This window comes from Ostrea edulis, chromosome 3 (genome assembly GCF_947568905.1).
Source record: "Ostrea edulis chromosome 3, xbOstEdul1.1, whole genome shotgun sequence".
NCBI classification, from domain to species: Eukaryota; Metazoa; Mollusca; class Bivalvia; order Ostreida; family Ostreidae; genus Ostrea; species Ostrea edulis.
In genome coordinates this window covers 69,512,350-69,537,928 of record NC_079166.1, presented here as the reverse complement: position 1 = coordinate 69,537,928, position 25,579 = coordinate 69,512,350, and the positions used below count along the sequence as shown (strand labels likewise).

Here is a 25,579-nt window from a genome sequence, read left to right as displayed (position 1 = left end):
GTTATTGTGTCAAATTTGATATAACCCCCCACCCCCAAATAAATATTGACCGGTCCTTCAACCGTCTAGTTTAAAATGAGTACTTTACAAATTTTTTGATCGTTGTGGTGGTCTACCTTGCTGATGCAGTCCGGCATTTGGTCGAATGCTGTCTGATGTGTTTCATGACCATTGTTTAGGTCGTTCGTGACTTGCTGGTTTTGGCTGCGGATTGCTCCATTTACCTGATCAACATTTAGTGCTCATGACGGTTGTAACCCGTCAACAGGGATGCTTACTCCTCCTGAGCACCTGATTCCACGTCCAGGGGTCCATGATTGCCCTTCACTTAGATTTGTTACTGTTCATTATCTTCACTTTTTCATTGAGATGCCACCACCTGTAGTTGGATATTCACAAATATAGAGATGTGAGGGCTATTCATTGTGCTGACACCTGCTGCGACAGTCCCTTCTGTTGTTTAAAGTATCATCCGAAAGACTAGGTACCCTCACTTTGAAATACCGAGAGTGACGATGGAGCTATTTTTAACTGTTAAGTTTGATGTGGCCGAGGTGCGAGTGGGGCTAAAACACGCGACGTCCCGATTACGATGTGCACGCCTTAATGTCAGACTGGTCAACAGCTTTAGGTTTATTGCCATATATTTTGATTCATGCATGGCACTTGAGGTCGTAACACTAATGAGTATTCTTCATCGTGACAATGCTTACCGTGTTACAAAACCTTGGTTGTGATCCACCTCCACTCTCCGAAAAAAAAAAAAAAACCAACAACCAAACTTACGTTCACTTCTATATTTCCAGACGCTTGACGAAGAAACAGCTACTACTGGTGTTAAAAATTGTAAGTTTAAGACAGCTCATGGATCAAGAATCACCCTCCCCCTCAATATATTACATGCATTAGCATTATGTAATAAATCGAAAAAAGGTTATACTATAATGCAACCGTAGTTAATGGGTCAATCCTATTAAGCTAATTGAAAATGCTACCAGTAGAAATATATAACGAACTGTTCTGGTTTTTGTGTCAAGTTCAATTTAAAGTCTCCAATTTTGAAGTCTATCAATCTACTGGGAAAAAATGATATGCTACTGTGGTAATATTTGAATAATAGTTAATGGGTTAATCCTTTTAAGATAAATAGAAAATGCTGCAGTGTACATTATAACAGTCTTAGCAAAAGATATTTTTTCACAAATGGACGTTTTGAGATGTGATATTTTGTATGCATTTTAATGAATATAAACAGTCTATTAAAACAGACAAAATTTGTGTCAGGTGAAATTTAAGGTCTCCAATTCTTTTTTGTCAGAGAATCTTGAAATCTCTGTAAAGAATTTGTTTGAATCTATAAAGTACGAGATATTTTGTATTAACTGACACATGGATATGATGCATGCACTGTAGCATTATTTGAATATGAAAGGAGGGAAGGGGGGGGGGGGTACGTGTCAATAATTGACAGGTTTTTAAGGATGTAATTTGGTGAACATGGTTTCTGCATCATGAAACGTTATATTAATTGTATATTTCATTTTGGCTTGAAATTCATGGGATTGAGGTACCCAGGAAGTCCACGAAAATTGAGGCCAAACGAAATTTTATTAGTGATTCCAACATTATTCTATCTTTTAACGTAACGCATGTACTTTTTTATTATCATTTTTAAAGTTATTTTATAGGTGTGTAGGTAAGATTATCTATATCAATGAAATTTTTATTCGGCAAGCTGGAAGCATTCTTATGAATATGCAATTAATCAACTTGATGCTCTCTCTCTCTCTCTCTCTCTCTCTCTCTCTCTCTCTCTCTCTCTCTCTCTCTACAAGTTGTTTATTAGTGCATGTAATTTAATAGTTATGTTTTGGATGATATGCCTCTTGCACAATTTGCAGAATAGAATACATCAAAGGCATTGAACACATAATCTAATCTCTACGTACAACACGGAGTCGAACGTTATATCTAAGAAGTATCCAGTTTGCCACATTCCTGTATAAAATGATACTGCGTGCACTCCTCTAGTAAAAATAGTTATGTGACCTTTGGGATGATTGTTTTATTGCAAAATATCTATTTGTGTCAAAGTTTTTATTAAACGCTTATACGGCAGAACTTTAATGCATTTTTTTTTCTTCATTTTTCAGCAAAAGAATTCTAATAATTTCACAAATATGAATATGATGTCTCATATGTTTCCTGTTAGAGAGGTTAACTGAGGCCACTTTATCAGGACGTTATAGAGGTCAAAGGTGATACCCGGGGTCAGTGGTATGGACGTAATAACGGATTAAGAACGACAAAATGATAGAATCGCGCTAAGTCATTGGAAAAAGGATTTGGAAAAAGAGCAAAAATTTTAGATAGCTTTTAACAATCTCACGAAATTTCATATACTTTTTTCACAGCCTCGCAATCGTCACCATCGTTTTTGCACAGTCTCAAGATGAACAGAGTATACACTACTTTTTCAAAATCGCCTTTACGGGCTGTAATTTCCGCACCTAGTTTTTAGCTCTTCTGAGCCGAAGGCTCAAAGAGCTAATCATATGGCCATATGTCTGGCATGCGGTGTTCAGTGTGCGTCAACTTTTTGGAAAAAGGGCTATATCTCAAAAAACCCTTGGCCAATTTTTGTCAAATTTTTCACAGGGTATCCTTGGCCCAAGGGCTTTCATTTGTACTAAAAGGGTTGTGACCTTTTAACAAGGGGAGATAATTAGGAAAATGCAAACAAAAGTAGTGGTTGCTAAAAAATCTTCTCAAGAATCACTGGGCAAATTATCACCAAACTTATGCATAGGGATGAGGATAGGTTGTAGATATTTAAAAAAAATGTCCAAGGCATCATCCTGGGGCAAAGGGTGTGGTCTCAAGGTCACTTCAAAGTTGACCTTAAATTTTGTTTTCTTAAAACTTTGATATTTTGCTTAGTATAAGGACTAGGGTCATCAAATTTTGTCAGTTGATGCATCTTAGGACCTAATATCATGTTGTTTCAAAAGTAGGTCATGGTGCCTTACTTTTTTAATTTTGCAGGTAATTATTATTAAATGGATTTTGATACATATCTTGGACACTTTTGAGCCTATGATAATCAAAAGTTGTCAGTTGATGGATCATGGGACCTTGAACTGCGTGATATGAAAAGTATGTCACCATGACCTACTTTCTGAATTTTACGGCTAATCATTTATAAATACATTTTAGGTTTTTATTTCAGATACGGAGAGGTTTGGAATCATCAAACCTCGTAAGTTGATGAGTCTAGAGGCCTCGAAACATATTTATAAAAAAAAAAGTAGGTCACAGTGACCTACTTTTTGAATTTTGCAGACATTCAAATTTCACATTTTCAATTTTAGATGCATATTTTGGACACTGTGAAAGCTAGGACCATCAAACTTTGTCAGTTGATGCATCTTGAATCTTCATAGTTTGTTGACCAAAAAGTAGGTCACTGTGACTTACTTTTGGATTTTGACGGCTATATTTGAATATTCCAGATACTATTTGACTTACAATCATCAAACTTTGTCAGTTGATGGGTCTTGAGTCTTCATAGTGTGTCGACCAAAAAGTAGGTCACTGTGACCTACTTTTGGAATTTGACGTTTATATCTGAATATTTCAGATACTATTTGACTTCAATTATCAAACTTTGTCAGTTGATGCATCTTGAGTCTTTGGAGTGTGTCGACCAAAAAGTAGGTCACTGTGGCCTTCTTTTGGAATTTGACGGCTATATTTGAACACTATTTGACTTGTCATAGTGACCTACTTTTGGACAGTTACATTTAAATTTTCAGGTACACATCATCAAACTTTGTTAATTGATGAATCTTGGTTAGTGAGAATTTTGCCTGTTCTACAATGTATCAGAAGATCGATTATAGGCCCATGGTCCTCTTGTTTCCCTGTTGAATTTGTTTGTTTCTGTTGAATTGTGTGAAAATAATAATGAGGATGTGTGGTTGAAAATCATTCATTCCATCAAATAATGAAAGCAATGCTGGGAGATAAAATTCAGGGATCGGAGATTTGTTGAGGCTCTGAGTTTTGTTATCGTCTTTATATGTATAGCTGTACGCTCTGGCATGTTTTCTGGACGGGGAATTTTTCATAAGACATTTCTTGATATCCCGCAATGATAGCTAGAATCCTGTTCCACCTTTTCATGGGGGAGGGGGGATGCCGGATCTTAGTGTCTTCATTGCTATACACGGGTCAATAGTTTTATTCGTTCTGGGCGGCCTAGATAAAATGCTATAGCTATAGCAGGTACAACAGTTGTTCAGAGTCCCCACGATACCTGAGCAAGGTTAACTAAAAGATGCTGGGTCGAGGAATCCATTCACACATTCTATAGTAAGCTATTGCTTGTCATTTGCAAACTTCTATGAAGACTGTTTCAATATATATGTAGTTAAAGCCGTGGTTTTTAGTGCCGCCTGTGTACATATTCAACGAACTATTTTGCGGCATCGTCGAAATTGTTGAAAAAAAATGTTTTCTTGTGTACTTTATATTTGCATTTAGAATGTTAGATCATATGTATCTATTTTTATACGATAGTTTATTTCATGAGTTTAGAGTTTGTCCTTCTTGGGTTATTTCCCTTCACAATCGTTGAATATGGACATCATTACCAAATATGGAGACAATTCAAGGTCAGGTGATTTTCAGCTCTTTCGTTTGAATAACATACTAGTCAATAGCATCAATATTTTATGTATTTCAAAGTATTCATGTTTTTAAAAATGCAGAAAAATATATAAGTAATAAGATTTGTTTCTTTGGTTTGTTAAACGGGAGATGAAGGTCGCATACATTGCAGAAAAAATCACATAAGCAGCTGTATACCTTATTTTTCTGCAATGTTTGTGCGGCCTTCATATCCTGTATAACAGACTAGGGAAAGCATTTTATCAAAAGTTTTCGGCTAGGGTTGCATAGTACAGTCTTAGTGCTGGTCCCTTGTGTTGATTAAATTTCAAACTACAACACAGAGAATCCCGACTGTTTACAAAATCGCGAAATTCGATCTAAATTACCGAAGCATGATATTAAGACGGGGCTTTATAACATTATTTTCGGAAAACTATAGATTTACGGCGAGAAATTTTAAAATGTATGCATGAATGCAACATGTATCTACCCGTGAGCCAATTTGCCTCTGGCAGTAAATCATGTGATTTCAGGTATCGTGAGTAAATCAATATATTTTCTATCACTCTATTGTAATAATACCTTTTCTTCAGGATATCAATAAATAAGGAAATGACAATAGCTATATTGCGGTGTAGTTTATTGTAATTGTTTATTGGTGTTAAGGCTTGCGGCTCATCAGCATATTGTACGACTTTCCTATTACGTGGGTAATTTCACTGACTAGCGTGTTTTATGGGAGAGTTTGCAGTCGTCACGAGAGTATACGATGTATATGATTTATCAGGGAGCTAAATTCAGTTTGTGGCTGAAATACAAAAACATCTCAAATGCCATGGCTAAAATAACCTTGTATTAACACACTTCTAGCTTCTTATAGCGTTCGTGGCATTGGCTACCTTGGAATGCTGATGTTTATTTTACATAGGAAAAGATCTAAAAATTCTAATAATGTTCATTATATAAACTTAATCATTATTCCTTGTTGGTGGGTAATAATTGACGACGTGCACGAAGACAGCCATGTTATCTAAACATACCTATTGATGTCCAACGAGTCTACATTTATGTACATGTATGGCGCTGTTTCCAACTTTCCGATATCGGTTAGTGTGCTATATTTAATGAGCTCAGAATGTTCTAATGCAATACCCTTTTTTATTTTCAACAGATGGACGAATAAATACAAAATAAAGAGAGAAGATAATACAGTCTATCAAAGTTCAATGGCGAGTATAAAGTATTTGATTTGTTGTGGGTTTCTTTTTTTTCTTTCCCAAACGTAGGGACATTATTTGTTTTTCAACTGAAAAAGAAATGATGACTAAATAAATCCACTTTACCCCCCCCCCCCCAATAAAGTATGTAACAAATCAAATATTGCAACCATTCTATCTAATCATAAAATGGTTTCAAACACAAAAATTCTCCTAGCGCACGTCAAGAAAGGCTGGTTCTGTTCTATTTCTTAAAAATAAGATTGGTGTCATCCCTGCTGCAATGCAACATGAGAATAAAGTAGTTGACAATTGGTCTTAAGAACCATGAAATCTGTTTTATACTTAAGCGTACCTTAATTCATCAACGCCAGAGCATAAAACAAATTACACTAATACCCTTTTACAAGATCTGAAAAAAGCCATCAATTCATGGTTCTTCAATACGCAATTTCCGAGATACCAACTCTTCTATGACGGAGGTGCGTTCAGTGTTATATCGAATGTTTGAGTGGGTACAGAGTTTATACAGGCCTACATGTATATAACAGACTGATTGTGTAGATGACGAGAAAAATTATGAAAGCGTGACTTTTAGCAACCGGTGAAAAACATTAAACTGACCGTTTCAAGAAGAATTTGTTGGAATTAGACCATTAAATCAAATATGACATTTTTATTTATTTCCTCTTCAATACGATCGAATTCCCATTTTTAAAAAAGTTATTTCATTCCAAAGTACTCATAAACTCGTTGAATTTGTGTTTTCCTGTAGTTCGGGTGGTTTTCAAAAGCCCTTGGGCAATATATGAACGCAGCGATTGAAAGAATGTTTTGAGCACAAAGTTGTTCACAGAAAGCTATCACTTTGTAGATAATGGTTCTGTAGTCAATTTATTATACAAGTAGTAGAAACTTAGAACTAGTTCAAATGTTGTAAATTCATTAATTTGGTTGATATGTTTATAAACAGAGCACCGATTCTTGAAAACAACTATATTGATTTTCCCGAAATTTTGCATGAAAATTCAGCATTCTGTCCAAAAGTTCAAAACTTTGATCTATAGCCCCAACTCTCTTAAAGTGTTCCATGTTACTAATCTAATATCATGAAATGCTCTACTTTAAAATATTACAATGAAGAACTTATGAATGCACATCTCGCGAAGGATGTGATTTCTCATGTCCTTCCTTTACAAAATCCAGGAAGCCAATTTTCTTCCTTTTTTCTATTATACTAACACAACATGTCATCTAAACTAACCCAACTTTTACACCGCTAGTAGCTGTTAAATAGAGGATAGTCAATGTTTTGTTGTTGAATATTGAATTTATTTCATGAGTAAGACAGGCTGTTTTGATATTCTCACGAGTACGAAGCATGCGTGAAAATAATAAAAATCATGTCTCATGGGTGAAACAAATTCCATATCCGTCAACAAAAAAACATGGAATTTTCTTTCTTTTTTCAATACATTTTCCTCAGATGTCCCTGTATTGACGTTCAAAACAATAGTGAGCAGAAATTATATATAGTACTCTATGAAATATGCAAAATACATAAAAACTCAATACATTTAAACAATACGACGATTTTAATTCAATTTTATTTTGGGTATTCAAATAAAAAAAAGCATGAAAAACTAATCATATATAACGTAAAATGAAAGTGATTTTATGTATCACGCACGAATATTGCGGCGAGAATAATTCCGATTGTAATTTCCACACTGTGAAAAAATCAATTTTTATCCAATGGATAAATTTCGGTTTTACATCTGTTGAAAATGTAATAAAGTCATGTTCTGATAACCATCTCAAATTCTCTGTCGTGGAAAATGTTTTGCCATGCTATCATTTGAAATGCTTAATTTTGCGGTGAACAACATCCTATTAAAGTCTATTCAATTCGTAAACACATCAGATTCGACACCATGTACCGGTATATGCATACCCACTACACACAATTCTTTTATCTTTACTTTAGGGAAACAATTATAGGGTAACTCGGAAATTGCGTATTAGCCCTTGACTATACATTTTTTCTCCTCTTCAGTACCCCACCATTTTTGACATCTTCGTAGTTCTGACACCATTATATATCAAAAATTCATTCAAACCTACTTCGAAATATTTACGTATTTACAAGTTTTTATGTAAATTTTTCAAATATTTAGATTGTGAGAGTGTCCCTTTAAATTCTGTCGTCATCTAATCGTTCATGCAAATAAAAAAAAAAAAACACTTCTTTAAGATCAATTTACATGTCAGTAAAAATTTAGATCATTATAATCAGCCAAGAAATATCCATTATTTTCTTCGTGAACGACTGTAAATCAGCAATTATCGAAAAGTACAGTTACTCTTTACTTACATGTATCTTTTACTGGAAGTGAAAATATGTACTGCTTAATTCAGAGGTTTTATGAAAATCTATATTTGTACATGTAGTTGCCTGCTTTATTGGGAGTGGGGTGTTAAAAATAGAAGAAAAAAGATCCCCCAAAAATGCTGAAACATCCTGTTGTACAGAACACTTGTACATGTAACAAAACACAATTAAAAGACTGAAAAATATGAATTAATGATTCATCGTCCAGACTTCTATCTGCCACTAACCCATACGCCAGAAACAACTTCCTTGATTGATGGTGACCCCAGAGACAAAGAATTTGATTCCAACAGATCATATCAGCGTTATCCCCGTGCGACATATAAAAACCGAGAGAGTACGAGGCCGTGAGATTTTGATATTGTGTGAAGGCTTTTGATTTACATGATTTGTATCAGCTTAAGACTACAAAACCTAATTGCCAGACAGGGATAGAGGATACGATCGGGTGTTCCATGGAGTCATATGTCATAAACGCAAGGGCCATCTCTAGAGACTTTCAATGAAAATGAAGCAAGTGTTGTATGCAACCTTACACATTTGCTAGCTTTAATTCTACAATGCATTATTGGCTTTTCAATTTTGTATATTGACCCCTTTACAATTTCATGGGCTTCGGCTATTTTGTGTTGATGATAGAAGGAACTTCTGTCTGATTATATATAAATTGATGGTTTGATTAAACATAGTATAATTCATTAGTAAACTGATAAATCAGATAGGGTCCCTCAAGGGTACTTAATGGACGGATCGACTGGTGAACATCTCCCAAGGAAAGTTTACTTCTTACTTGTCATAGAAAGCGCTAATGGACAGAAAGATAGATAGAAATATGAAAATTCAAAGGGGTCCTCCTTTGCCTAATCGGAGTACTACATATAAAATTATGAAAATTTTCTCATGTAACATCGTTATTGCGTGTCATAGAAAGTGTTAAATATTAAACTATTCTAACCCCCATAACTTCGTCAATACAAAACCAGTAAATCTGAAAATTGCTTTGGGTCTTTCTCCGCCTAATTCGAGTATTAGATTTAATTTCTATAAAATCTTCTGAAGCAATCTCAAGTTATTGCGTGTCATAGAAAGCGTCATTATCTTTTTAATGTTAAAAAATATCCGTAATAGCAAAGCCGATATATCTAACAATCGATTGGGGTGTTCCTCTATTTAATCTAAGTATTATTCATAAAATGTATGAAACTGTTCCAAAAGGAAACGTAAGTCATTGCGTATCATAGAAAGTGGTGACGGACCGGCGAACGGACATATTGATTACTATAGGGCACCCGCGGGGTCTTAATAGCTACGTAGTACAAACATTAATATTTTGAAATACAACAACACAACTTAAAAAGCAATTTACACCCCAAAAAACACATATCATATTTCATTGTGACGTCATAGAGTGTGAAGTGCTGCTTTGATACGAGTTACACGGGTAACTAGAGTTGTAAATAAAATATCAAATCACTCTTGTTGAACTTGCGTTAGTCGAGTACACTCCTCATTTTAGGTGGAGTGACAAGTGTTCTAAAATAGTGTTATGTTAGTAAGAGACGTAGCGTAAGGATTAACGTTTTTGCTTATATTTCGTATTAGAAATGTACATCATCGATAAAAACACAACACAAAATATGATTTCGACACACATTCTTGAAACATTTTCTTTAGTTTCAGAGTCAAACTTGAAATTAATGGAAAACTTTACCCAGCATTTGCGACTGCACAGACTGTTGAGACATGATACAACTACCATAACAATTTCCTTATTGTTATTTGGTAATGATTATTTGCGATTGTAAATAAGTATGTACGACAGTTAGAATTTGATGACCTGAATTAAATATGAATTTAATAGCAAGCAGTTACTATAAAGTCATTGAAAAAATAATGTGGATAAAAAAGCATTTCTCATATCCTCCATGATGTAAACAAAGACTATAAAACACGAGATGTTTTATTTAAGATACATGTATAATTTTCGTTTTTGAGGTCCCGAGGTCATGAACCGCGACGCTTCACGCCAGCATACTTGTACTTCATGAAGCACGTTAGCACTCCATGAAAAATATTCTGTCGTGAAGCGTTGCTGTCCATACCCTCACGTATTATCAAAAATGGTGGGTTTTATATATTAACATTTTACTTTCAGTCTGTCGAACTAATTTGTAGTCGCATATACATGTATCATTTGTCATATCGGCGGGGGTTCCCCTCCTAAAATGAACAAAAGCGACAAGTCTGTCTTCCATATTCACTCAACTCTTTTGATCCTACTATATGTATACGTATATATTCTCACCGAGTTCTTGGATATACATTCTTCATTATATTGTGCTAAATCTAATATCTTAAAGTTGACCAATACAAGTGAAGCACAGCTTTTCCCCTGATGATGCGTTGTTTAAAGTGAGTTGTACTCCATTGTGAATATGACAAGAAACAGCCGACGTGTTTTGTCTGAATTGTCAAAAAAAAAGTTCGAGTAAATATGGAAGTGTGTTATATTGGTCGATGTGTGTTTGTTCGTTTGTTGTTTTACTTCCATTCAAGTATAGAGAAAATCTACAACCATTAGGCGAAATGTCATGAATTTTTATCAATGCATGGCGCTTGAGGCCGTAGCAGGATGTTCTTATTTATCATGCAAACGCCTACCATAACATGGGACCTCCGTTTCTAATAGAACCGTGACTTTCACTATTAATGCCGGTTACTTGGCTTTCACTTTTAATGCCGGTTACTTGACTTTCACATTTAATGCTGGCTACTCGACTTTCACTTTTAATGCCTGTTACTCGACTTTCACTATTAATGCTAATTACATGACTTTCACTTTTAATGGCTGTTACTTGACTTTCACTATTAATGCTAATTACTTGACTTTCACTTTTAATGGCTGTTACTTGACTTTCACTTTTAATGCTGGTTACTTGACTTTCACTTTTAGTGCCAGTTACTTGACTTTCACTTTTAATGCTGGTTATTTGACTTTCACTTTTAGTGCCAGTTACTTGACTTTCACTTTTAATGCTGGTTATTTGACTTTCACTTTTAGTGCCAGTTACTTGACTTTCACTTTTAATGCTGGTTATTTGACTTTCACTTTTAATGTCGGTTACTTGACTTTCACTTTTAGTGCTGGTTACTTGACTTTCACTTTTAGTGCTGGTTCCTTGACTTTCACTTTTAGTGCTGGTTACTATATTAAATGTCGTAGATTTGACGTGGTGCTGGTGTTATAGAGCCAGACCCCCCCCCCCTAGTGAGCCTTCCCCCCCGGTAGCCGGTAGTCTCTATCTAGAGTGAGCCCCCACCCCCCCCCCCCACCCCCAAGCAAACTTGCTATAGAATAAACCTTACCCCCAGGGGGAAGACTCGCTCTAGAGCCATAACACCCTCTTAAAATCTCGCTCTAGAGGGACACCCCCGCTTTCATCCCCTCCTATGCAAATTTTAGTTTATCGAGCAGGGAATTACTTACCTACCTACCTCTCTACCTAACTACCTCTCTACCTACCTATGCCTACCTACCTAACTACCTACTTACCTACCTCTCTACCTGAAGTTGTACAAGTTTAAAAGCATAACCGATATTCATACGCAGATGAGAAGAAACATAAATTCGAAATTTCCTCATTTCATTTTACAAACTTCTAAAACTAACCAAGGCATAGGTATTGTGTGGGTCAAAGTTCAAGGTCTAAGGGTCAAACAAAATGATTTATTAATTCCAATGTGTTTTATTCACCGTTTTCTTCTCTTGAGTTTGATGAACGACTTAAGCAAAATCATTTAATGCCCTGTTGAAAAAGGTCTTGGTATCTAAACAATCTCCATAAAGTGATAGTAGTTTACCAGGAATAAATGGAGGGGGAAGTCCTGCTATGGGGGGTGGGGGGTGGGGGAGTCTGACTCTACAACTAGTGATAGAGTAGATCTTCCCATGGGGAAGTCTGGCTCTAGAGTGAGACTTACCCGGGGGTTCTCCTGCTCTAGAGTGAGCCTACCCCCTGGGCGAAGGCTCACTCTAGAGCCAGGCTTCTGGAGGAAGGCTCACTCTAGAGCCAAGCTTCCGGGGGGAAGTCTCATTATGGGGGAAGGCTCACTCTACAACACTGAGATCGAAAATCCCGGTTGCGAAGCGAAACCCCAATGTGTTGCTATCAGACCATGCCTAAACGGGTTAAGTGTAAACGTACATGTATGTAAGCGATACAGATATATTTGTTTTTGAATGAGTGCCATTGTCATCAGAATTTTTACACTTGGTTATGCAATATGTCAAATTCCGTAAACATTCCGTATGTCCTATCAAAATTACGCAATGACGTGAAAAGTTAAAAACTGTTAAAGAGCAAGTAATATTTTAATATATTACACTATTTACAAGCCGGATTGACATTTCTTGGTACTTGTTTACTCAGGTTTTGTATTGAGGTTATCTTCCGGGGTACCTGAGTGTCAATCTTTACCTAAGTGGTATATTGAGATTTTCGTTACTCAACTATGCACCAGAAAGGACGTGTTATCATTTGACCCTGGAACAGAATGTCTGCGAGGACGTCCCTATCTGTGTTTTCTCTCCTGAGTTTTATTGCAGTTGTTTTCCCATACAACCTTGTCATCATCCATACCAATGATGTACACGCACACATTGAGGAGATGAACAAATACGCCAGCTCTTGTAAATCCGAGGAAAAGGCAAAAGGAGAGTGTTATGGCGGAGTTGCACGGAGATTTACGAAAATTAACGAGATTCGAGACCAGGATCCCGACCACACGCTTCTCTTGGACGCTGGCGACCAGTTTCAGGGCACACTATGGTTCAACATCTACAAAGGGCAAGAAGCGTTTAGATTTATGAATGAAATGAAATACGACGCGATGGTACGTACACGTATGTCGATTATCTATCAATCACCTGCTTAACATGTCTACGTGCAAATAATATTGTACAAGTACCTGTATCCAGATTGCTCTCGTTTTCTAAAAAATAAAAATTTCTATGTCCCTATACTTAAAAATTAATAAATGTTGCCAATAAACATTCCGTTTTGATAAACTACCCTGAAATAGCAAATTATATAAGAGTAAAGTGGCGGATCTAAGCCAGTTTTCTTTTCTTTTTTAATGACAACTTTAAAATACGATAATACGATATGAAGTTCATCCGTTGTTTATCGATGCTTGATTTTGATCTTATAGAAGAAATTAGTTTTGATATTTGTTGAATAAATGAAATATGCTTGTTCGTTTCTTCAATCTGTGATTTTAGTCTTGAATGGGCCCTTTGGAAATTTCCAGAACGAAGCCATTGGTGGATTTAGAGGGGGCATGGGAGGGGGGGGGGGCACACGCCCCTTCCAACCCTAAAGTTTTCAAAGTTTAGGTTACAAATCAATGCGTACGTACTATAAAAAGAGGGGCAATCATATCTACAAATGTCATATCACCGATCATAATATATTATGATCGGTGATATGACATTTTTAAAAACGGTTTCTATGCGAGATTTGTGTATTCCATTGAAATATATAAACTCTGAAGTTACATATTTTATCAAAAGTACGTCCGAAATACCCAAGGAATTGAACATTTAAAAATACAAGAAGGGGGGTACCGGAAGTCCTGCATGTCCACAAGCACCTGTGATATTACTTACATACATCTCATTCAATGAAGGACACCCTCACCTTCCGAGACCAGCGATCGAACACAACGATAAAGTTTTTAATACGATATTCATCTGATATTTTGGATGTTCTTAATTTTTCCGTGATTATAGAAGTCACTGTTAGGACTAGCTTTTTGTAATGATTTATTAATAGTTACTGATAGATATAAACACATGGATAAACACAAAAAACAAACAAACCAGTTTCTTTTTTTTTTTTTTGGTTGAACATGTTTTGTGATGACACAGATCTTCAAAGTAAGTAATACGTCGAAACATATCCTTTATATCAGATATCGAATGGTCCGGGACTGTTCTGGAAAGTTTGTGCCTTATAACTTAAAACCTAATTGTACCGAAATTATTTTGTACACTACTTGACATTTTCCTAGATATCAGGCCACTGTTTACAATATAGCAATTTTTCTGTTTGTCATTCAAGTAGCGGATCCAGAGGGTGGGGGTCCGCGGGCCGGAACCTCCCCTTTCGTTAGAAAAGTTTGCTAGAAAAAGGGTAAAAATCACGTCTATTGTGGGCGGACCCCCCCCCCCCCCCTTGAAAACCAAAACTAATATTATTACCGCCCCTCCTTAAAAAAATTCTTGGATCCGCCCCCTGCATTCATATTATAGTGCATTATGTTTTCGATTGTTGCGTTTGACGAGAAGAAACGATATGCATTAATAATTTTGCCTTTAAAGTGTTGCACTGGACAAAAACTACCAATATTGAGTTTTAAATTTTGAAATTATGAACGACCGTTCATTTTGTCTTTGGTCAACTATCGGCATGGCGGGTTACAATTCTGTTTGTAAAATCATTATGTACTTTTTATGTTACATAAAGCACAATTAATTTGGAGCCCCAAGTTACTTCCTACATGTAATAATCAATTTGTATTTACTGAACATTATATCAATAAATATAACATAACTAAAGCACGTAGTTATTTTTTAAAAAGTTGATAAATTCATTTGAATTAAATATATTGTTCATTCAATTCATGTGCGCAATAATTCAAACACGCATTTTAAAAAAGTCCTTTCAAAGTGACATTAACACCTGATAAATAGAAGCCGATACTAGTTTGTTTTGGTATATCAGCTTTCATGTATGGGAAAATCAAAAACTATTTAGTGTTCACAAAGATTTAATGACAAATTATAATATCAAAATAAAAGGAGAGTTTTTTGTTGTTGTCTTTCTCAAGACCAAGACCTGCACGTTTGACAAGACCAGTCTGTCAATGCTCTACACACGGAGTTTCAATTCATTGATACACACGGGTATATGTACTTCTTCAGACAAGGCCGTCAGCAGAGTGGAATGAATAAATTGTGTTGAATAAATCTCACGAAAACAATGATTTTATCCTGTAAATCTTATCTAAACGCAATAACCTCTTGACTAACCACTTCACCATTTGAAAGTTACATGTACACTGTATAAATCGCGTTACACGTATGTATAGTATACAAGTATTATAGTAGTGCCTGGCTTGTCATTAATTGTTGTCATTGTTTTGTGTGAGGCTGTAGTTTCTGTCGCTTACAGCGGTTACAGCACACTACATGTGCTATGGTTTTTTGGTGTTGTTTTTTTTTTATTTTTATTATTTTTTGTTTTTTTTTAGATTTGAACATATTTTATTGTATAAATATACAAAGGGATTGGTTACAAGTTCTAACAACTTAGACAACCTCTCCCGTATACAAAATATATTATGTTATACATGTACAAATAAAGATTGTTGTACCACAGAAAATATATTAGTTATAATGTACAATTATGATAATATACAATATATGTTTAGGCATATGTTGTTACTTATCAATAGTACCAATGTTTTGCAAAACGTTTCTTTCAGAGTCTGGGAAATCATGAATTTGACAACGGCGTGGGCGGCTTGATCCCATTCATGGAAAACGTTTCTTTCCCAATAGTCTGTTCCAATCTTGACACATCTGAACAACCAAATATGCGAGGATTATGCAACTCTTCAATAATACTCAATAAAGGCGGCAGGCGAATTGGTATCATAGGGTATCTTATTGAGGAAACCGCCACCATATCTAACCCAGGTAAACCAAGATTAAGATGTCACAATACTTTGAAAACACTGGGTCGTTATTAAATTACTTTCTTCGGATGTATTTGATAGCCAAATCTGATTATGTCAAGCAGTTTATTATATTTTCAAAACGATAGAAAATATCTTTTAACCCTGTAGCATCACTCTTCTTTCGAACATACTTCTTTATTTGACGCCCTTGTCTTATAAAGGGTATCATAACTCTTCTCCGGCGTGTAATAAATATTGATAATATATAAATGTGAATTGATGTCGTGGGAAAAAATCTTTTTAAAGGGAAGTTGGCCGTAAACTAGGGCGCTTTTTTTATTATTACTATTTATTTTGAACCATGATTAAAACGTAAAAATGCATACACCGATGTGTTAAGAATGAAGAGAAAAATACACCTAAGAGTGTAAACCGACCTCTAATCGAATTTTATGAAGGAGGTACAAAGTTAAGGTATGAAATATACACTCCTCAGATTACATAGAATTTAAAGGTGCTAACGATTGGTGCATCAGAATACCGAAATACATATGTAAATTTACTGATTTGTTTGTTTGTTTTTATTACCAGGTATATCAAAATAAAAAAAAAAATGTTTTTAGGGCCTCATGTGCATTTCAACAACGTTATTGATACCGTCAAAATGGAAGCACAGCGTTTAAAACCCTACGTGAATATCCTCATTGGGATCGGACATTATGGTTATGGAAATGATATCAAGTTAGCGGAAGCCGTACCCGACCTGGACATCATTGTAGGGGGCCACACTCACACGTTTCTGTACAACATGACAGGTAACTTCCACATCAATCATTGAGGTGTCCAATTACCACACATGCACAAATCAACACTCACGCGATTACAACTGTCTCCTCTCCCTATCGCATGCAATATAATCTCGCTCATATTTACAAAAGGTGGACACATTTAGAAAAAAATCCAGAAACAACATTACAAATACTTCGCATGGCGTATACACTAACTTTATTATTCTATCGACGAATTGCTTCGTTTATGTGCATTTACAACTAGTATATGTCCCTTCGTGAATGAGTGCCATTGTATTTTGATTTTAAGCCAAAACGACGTACATGTACATGTATGCTTAATCTCATGATACATGTACATGATTGTGTGCATTTAGCTAAAAAAAAAAAAATCTATATTCATAGAGAAATATCCTAAATGACATATCCGGGTTTTGGAGAAATACACGTTTATGATTTTATACATTCATATGTGTGGTATGTACAATGTAATCAGCATTTTAATGTCATATTGATGTCACAGTGGTATTTTGTAGGGCCTTTCCCCTCCAATGATAAACCTGAAGGACCCTACCCTACCATCGTAGATCATGGCTCAAGTAAAACATTAGTATTGCAAGATTATTTTGCCGGAAAATATCTAGGATTTATTAACGTGACCTTTGACTCTAACAACCACGTGGATTCCTGGGAGGGTTTGCCAATCCTGCTGGACAATTCAACAAAGCAAGGTAAAGAGAAACAAACAACTGAATGAGACTAAATATGATGGTCAACGTTTTTGCCTCAACAGTATAACAACAACTATCGTTCTTCTTTTCTCTCAAAGTGTATGTATGTATGTATGTATGTATGTATGTATGTATGTATCGATGTATGTGCATGTATGTATCGATGTATGTACATGTATGTATGTACATGTATGTATGTATACATACTCTCTCTCTCTCTCTCTCTCTCTCTCTCTCTCTCTCTCTCTCGCGCGCGCGCGCGCGCGCTCTCTCTCTCTAATGTACATGTATGTTATATATGTATGTATTTATGCATGTACATATACAAATATATATGTATGTATCTATGCATACATACACGTGTGTATGTATTTATGTATGTATGTCATAAGGTTATGGAAATAAACTTGTTTTTATTGTGGGTTTCATTCATTTTGGGAGATGTACATGTAACGCCATACATGTATTTGTGAATTCATTATTTGTTTTAGATCCAGCTATATTGGCCGAAGTTATGAAGATGGGTAAATTATTGGAAAAAGAAAAACAGCTGACAGTGGGGTACTCCACGGTGTACCTTGAGGGCGATTCAAAGATTTGTAGGCTGCGGGAGTGTAATCTTGGTAAGAATAAAATTGTATGCCTCATAAAATGTTTTATATGCAAGCTTTTTACATCGTAATTGCATAATAATTTATATTTTGCAATTATTTTTATATCGGGTTCAACTTAGATCGGGGTCGACTTCCAAATAATGAAATCTGGTGGAAACACGCAATCGGAACTCCTCGAATGTCTCGCGCACTATGTCGAGTGCGCGAGACATTCGAGGAGTTCCGATTGGGAAACACGAGGTTGTGGTCATTTTTACCTCCACCTCCCCTTCCTCCTCCCACATGTAATTCTGATTGTAGAAAGTTCTTTGTAATTGAGAAATTGAGCTTTTATCATCTCTATCATATAAATTCAATGCGCTTGCCATTCATGTAAATCTGGATTCCTTTCTGAGACAGTACACCTTAATAATTGATTTTCGATTTTGTTTTTTATTTTTGAATTTTGATCCGTTTGATACATGTAAGATAACGGTTGTGCCTTTTTGTGTACGCCACCTTCTTGTTACACAAACTTTGTAATCATTTTTCTATCAGTGGCTGGGATAAGCACTAGTTTACTGTGTACCATATCTAAGTTTGAATTATTCATCATTTAACCTTACCCCAGTTATTAACTTACATTATTGCAGGTAATTGTATATTATATGTCCTTGTGTTCACTCCTTGTCATTCATCTGGACAATAAATGACACAATCACTCAGCTTAAGTTTTCCCCTGTTTTCCTATAGTGGTTCAAGCAACAAGAACAAGCTTCGGAAAAGGCATTTAACTTTACTATAGAGGTGTGACCTTTGTTTCATGAAAAAGTTATGAAAATAACTATTTTGTTTTTCAAGACTAGAATGTTCAACCGTCTTTGTATTTTACAAAACTGCACATATCAACTTCAAAGGAAACGTTATTTTTGTAAATGCTTTAGAATGGTTGAATACTATTATAGTCCATTGGGATGTATGAAATAAATGTAATATAGTCGTCACCCATTTTTTTTTTTGGGGGGGGGGCGTGAAGGACCCTATCAATTTGACCGTCTGAATGAAGGTACACAGCATTGATTGAAAAGATTTTATTTCAGTTAGGTGGCGACATATGTTTCCCCGTGAACGATCTATCCGAGATTTAAAACACTGCTTGTTTCCCATCTGGGAACGCCGATTCCCATCTGAGAACAACCCTTTTAAAAACATTTAGCAAGGCAGGTAGGGAAATATTTGAGTTTCAAGTTAAACACTGTGAATTACTCTGAATCACCCACACCAAGTTTGATAGCGAGAACACTTAAAACTGAAGTGAAATAATAATAATGATATTCACAAATGATAATCATAATAATTTACAAAAACGATGTACATGGATTATTGAATAGAGCATCAATGAAAAATATTGACGGAAAATGGTCATGATATATCTTGCTTCAAGCAATTGTTCATGGTCAGTAGAAAAGCTAGGAAAAATAGAATCATTAATTTAGACCTTGTTCTGTTTCTATATAATGAAATGTATCCGTCAAAATCAATAAAGCAGGTAATCACCTATAACAGATTGATATTGAATAATGTTTGAAAGCAGCTATCATACATATATCACGGGAAGTAAATTTCGTATCCCTCCAGTTGTAGTCATTTAAGGACTACATTTTATTTGGTGGAATATATGAGGGTATGAACTGGACTGCTTCACGTCCACATACATGAACATACACTTCATAAAAAGCGTTTACTTAGCGCCTCATCACATGTGACAGTATGCGGGTATGTATCGTGGCAGTTCAATCTTTATATATTTTCGAAACTGATATAATACTTTTTTTTTAAATACATTTTACTTTTATTTCCATCGAAAATCGAAAATCTTAGCTTTAAAATAGACGTACTGTATTTATTAAGATCCATACACGATGAAACATCAATTTTGATTTTTATCATCGTTCAACCCCCCCCCCCCCCCCCCCCCCCCCCCCCCCCCCCCCCCCCCATCTCTCAAACTGCATTGTTATCAGTAAATATTGTAAGCTATCGGTACCCAGAATATAATACTACAAAACAATTAATTTACTGGTGTCTTCATACATGACGAATGCAATTTGAAACGATACCAATTTGGAAATGTATTAAAACAAAATAACCATGTATAGTAAATTTGCAAACATTGTTATCGATTGATATATACATGCATTTGAGAAAGCTTCGATATTGCAGGAAATTTGATAACGGACGGAATGGTCAGTTTTCACGCTCGGAGGATTCCACTGAATGAGTTTTGGAGCGATGCTGCTATTGCAATACTAAATTCTGGTGGAATAAGAGCACCAATTGAAAGAGGTTCGTTTTAGATACATGTATGTACATGTATACGCATATGTTACCCATCAATTCATTGCCCTTTAGGGGACTTCATAACCAATTTGGTTTCGCTGTCTTTCTTCTGACTTCACTGACTTCAAGAGCATAGGAAGGATTTTATTGTTTATTATGTTTAAGATTTGAAACTGCATCTACTATATACAGCAAAATGTCTAAATATGAGACATACAAAAATGTATATACATTTCCATTTAGGCTGATTGATTTCCAAATATTGAACGAATTCATATTATACAATTCACATCCATATTAACGAGACAATGAAATGGAAACAGGGGATCAATATGTCTTTTTCTTTGACATTTCAATAGGAAACATATCTCGTGGAGACGTGTTGACAACGATGCCGTTTGGAAACAATGTAGATCTCATTAATCTCCAAGGGAAATATCTACGACAAGCTTTAGAACATTCGGTAGAGCGATATGACAGGCTGAACAGAGCCGGAGCATTCCTTCAAGTGTCAGGTGCGAGTTCATTTACAATCAATGGAGTTAAAAGTATTTGTCTGAGCACGAGATTGATCTCTTGTGTTCTCTAAACCCCATCATTCTCTCTCTCTCTCTCTCTCTCTCTCCTCTCTCTCTCTCTCTCTCTCTCTCTCTCTCTCTCTCTCTCTCTCTCATTTTGGTAGTACATATAATACCATGGATAATATTACAAAAAATGTTTGATATCAGAAAAGCGCTTCATCTATGCATGCCGGCTTGGTAAAATGTTGAGTATGAATAACAGGAATATCCTTACATATAGATATCATGAAGTGTTGGATCCACAAAGTGGATACAAGGTCATATACAAAATCAAACACAAAACAATATATATAATGCTCTAAAATATTAAATTGATCAACGGTACGAACAATCTCATTGTGAAATCTTTATAACGACCTGTCCTTTCCTTAACAATATATATATATATATATATCTATCTATCTATCTATCTATCTATCTATCTATCTATCTATCTATATATATATATATATGGTACTGATGTGGACGTGTAAGTGACACTATGATATGATGTTATTTTCTTCAACGAAAGTGTGTTTTATGTCTTTCCCGTGATAGTTTTAACGATTTGATAATAATTATACAATGATATAGCCTGTACAAGATTTCCCTTTCTTATAGGACTGCGAGTAACTTACGATTTATGTAAACCGGCTGGCCAGCGAGTTGTATCCGCCTACACGCGGTGCCGGCAATGCGTGATGCCGCGATACTCTCCCCTGGATGATAACAAAATATACACCATCGTGGCAATTGACTTCGTCATACGAGGAGGGGATGGGTTTCAAGTTATTCAGGAGCATCATACAAATCACCAGCGATTCAGTGAGTGAATAGTTTGATATTCATTTCCTATTGCATTGTTGTGGTGGCGCTATAGTTAGTGTTTTTTAAAAAAAAAAACATTTCTACATGTTTTATTGGCTGGGCTACTGGTGTCATGAGACTACTCAGCCTGTTTTAAACACTATCTAGTCAATTTGTAGTTATCAGTAAATTGTCTGATGTAAGCCAAACCAATTCATTGTTAGGTAAGACTATACAATTTTAGTTGATAGACAATTTTTATTTCAATAAATGGCAAATTCACACATTGGTATTCTTTCTTATTTATATAACAAAAACAAGCTGCAAATTACCCGAATTATTTTTCTGATATTCTTTGGGTAAACTTGTGAATATAAATATCAGCATTCGGTAATTGAATTGTTTCATTTCCTCAGAATCAAAACCTTTAACATGCCTGCTGTGACCTTGACTATACATACACGATTGAATCTATAAAAACGTTGTCTATAAAAAGGTTGTTTTACAATAATTGATATTAAGAGTCTACTTACCTGACTCAAGATTTTACATCTGATCAGGAAATGCATAATAATTTGTATTTGCATGTATCATTTCATGTTTACATGTATATATAGCTCAAAATCATTTCATGTTTACATGTATATATAACTCAATCATTTCATGTTTACATGTACATTGTATAGATAATGCAATCATTTCATGTTTACATGTACATTGTATATATAACGCAATCATTTCATGTTTACATGTACATTGTATATATAACTCAAAATCATTTCATGTTTACATGTATATATAACTCAATCATTTCATGTTTACATGTACATTTGTATATATAACTCAAAATGATTTGATAATTATTCCTATTGTAGATGACATTGACAGCGATGTGTTTTCCACTTATCTTCAATCCAATAGCCCAATTATAAAAGGCGAGGAAGGAAGGATAACTCTTCTGGAAGACTGTACTAACAGTGCAAGATTTCTCCATCCTAACATATACCTATTTCTTATCACTGCGCTTTACGTCTTTGTTAAATGTTTGTAGAAGATCTGCGTACTGTATGAATGCTTGTACAGTTGTATTTTAGAGTGTTTCGTGTAAACGGCAGTTTATCAACTGATGGACAACACTGAAGTTATATCATTATGGTATCTTGAATTTGTCTGTTTCTCCTATTCGAGCTTCCAGGGAAAAATCACTTCTCAAAAACTGTTATCCTTTTTAGCTCACCTGAACCGAAGGTTCAAGTGAGCTTTTCTGATCACATTTTGTCCGTCGTCCGTCTGTAAACTTTTTACATTTTCGACTTCTTCCCCAGTACCACTGGGCCAATTGCAACCAAACTTGGCCAAAAGCATCCTTGTGTGAAGGGCTTTCAAGTTTGTTCAAATGAAGGGCCATGTCCCTTTCAAAGGGGAGATAATCACAAAAATGCAAAAATAGGGTGGGGTCATTTAAAAATCTTCTTCTCAAGAACCACTGGGCCAGAAGAGCTGACATTTACCTGAAAGCTTCCTGACATATTGCAGATTCAAGTTTGTTCAAATCATGGCCCCCGGGGGTAGGATGGGGCCACAAGGGGGATCAAACTTTTACATACAAATATATAAGAAAAATCTTTAAAAATCTTCTCAAGAACCACTGAGCCAGAAAAGCTGATTTTTACATGAAAACTTTCTGACATAATGCAGATTCAAGTTGTTCAAATCATGGCCCCCGGGGGTAGGATGGGGCCATAAGGGGGATCAAAGGTTTACATACAAATATATAGGAAAAATCTTTAAAAATCTTCTTCTCAAGAACCACTGAGCCAGAAAAGCTGATTTTTATGTGAAAACTTTCTGACATTGTGCAGATTCAAGTTTGTTCAAATTATGGCCCCCGGGGGTAGGATGGGGCCACAATGGGGATCAAAATTTTACATACAAATATATAGGGAACAACTTTAAAAATCTTCTTCTCAAGAACCACTGAGCCAGAAAAGCTGAGATTTACATGAAAGCTTCCTGACATAATGCAGATTCAAGTTTGTTGAAATCATGGGCCCCAGGGGTTGGATGGGGCCACACTTACCTACCTATCCTCTTCGAGCCATGGTTGGCTCATAAGGCTTGACAGCATCTTCTACCATCTCACTGTCATTTGCTACTGTAACTGCTTCGCTCCATTTTTCAAGGGGGATCAAAGTTTTACATACAAATATATAGGAAAAATCTTTAAAAATCTTCTCAAGAACCACTGAGCCAGAAAAGCTGATTTTTATATGAAAACTTTCTGACATAGTGCAGATTCAAGTTTGTTCAAATCCTGGCCCCCGGGGGTAGGATGGGGCCACAATAGGGGATCAAAGTTTTACATACAAATATATAGGAAAAATCTTTAAAAATCTTCTTCTCAAGAACCACTGAGCCAGAAAAGCTGATTTTGACATGAAAACTTTCTGACATAGTGCAGATTCAAGTTTCTTGAAATCATGGTCTCCGGGGGTAGTATGGGGCCACAAAGGGGATCAAAGTTTTACATACAAATATATAGGAAAAATCTTTTAAAATCCACTGAGCCAGAAAAGCTAATTTTTACATGAAAACTTTCTGACATAGTGCAGATTCAAGTTTGTTCAAATCATGGCATCCGGGGGTACGATGGGGCCAGAAGGGGGATCAAAGTTTTACATACAAAGGTATAGTTAAAATCTTCTCAATAACCACTGAGTCAGAAAAGCTGATATTTTTACAAGAAAACTTTCTGACATAGCGGAGATTCAAGTTTGTTCAAATCATGGCCCCCGGGGGTAGGATGGGGCCACAAGTGGTGGGGGGGGGGGGGTGTCGGTGTCAAAGTTTTACATACAAATATATAGGGAACATCTTTTAAAATCTTCTTCTCAAGAACCATTGGGCCAAAGAAGTTGACATTTACATGAAAGCTTTTTGACGTAGTGTAGATTCAAGTTTGCAAAAATCGTGGCCTCCAGGGGTAGTTGGGTCCATAATAGGGACTAAGGTTTTACATGCAAATATTTATGGAAAGTCTTCAGATATGGGCCAAGGTGACTCAGGTGAGCGATGTGGCCCATGGGCCTCTTGTTTAAAGTTATCATTTCTGTTCAGATGAATAGGACTAAAATTAATTATCAATACATGATATGTTCAATGTATTACATGTATAAAACTTTTTGAAAACATTATTTAACTCCCTTGTGTATTATTGACATCTGCAATAGGTCTGGGCTATTTAAGAAATATCTAAATTCCAGAAAAGTTTTTTCACACTTACGTACGTTCTGTTGTTGATTAGTTTGAAAGAAAAGAAAAAAATTGCAGCTAGTACGACGTCACAATGCACTATTAACAGTGATCGCGTTATAGAGGGTGACATTTTTCCAGAAGCATTACGGGTAAATACTACGGATTACCTACAGTGTATAGCACTCTGAAAAAATGTCGCCGTTACTGCGGTTAATTTCAATAACAAACTTATAAATAAAATAATTTGTTTACAAATTGCTACAAACATTTTTAAATCCCAGCCAAGCTTTCCGTACCTTCGCACTCTTGTTCTTGATAATGACTTCATTTGAAAATTGTTGAATTTGATATGTCTTACGGCATGACCGTGTTTGAGGGCGAAGCAAAAAATATTGGCATTAATATCTAGATACATAACAGGACAAAAAATATCCCGAAATATAAGCACCTAACGTGTGAGGACAGAGCTCAATCAAAGT

General features: G+C 35.6%; 1 protein-coding gene across 1 annotated transcript; it reads left to right on the top strand.

Moving 5' to 3' along the window:
• Positions 1–12,546: 12,546 nt before the first annotated feature.
• On the top strand, positions 12,547–25,039 carry LOC125673816 (snake venom 5'-nucleotidase-like). The gene is made up of 9 exons (XM_048910642.2): positions 12,547–13,176; positions 15,832–16,045; positions 16,650–16,841; positions 17,351–17,545; positions 18,037–18,168; positions 20,362–20,484; positions 20,838–20,993; positions 21,660–21,863; positions 22,721–25,039. Exons 1-9 carry the CDS (start codon positions 12,838–12,840, stop codon positions 22,894–22,896), a joined length of 1,731 nt encoding a protein of 576 aa, XP_048766599.2. The 5' UTR covers positions 12,547–12,837; the 3' UTR covers positions 22,897–25,039.
• Positions 25,040–25,579: the final 540 nt, after the last annotated feature.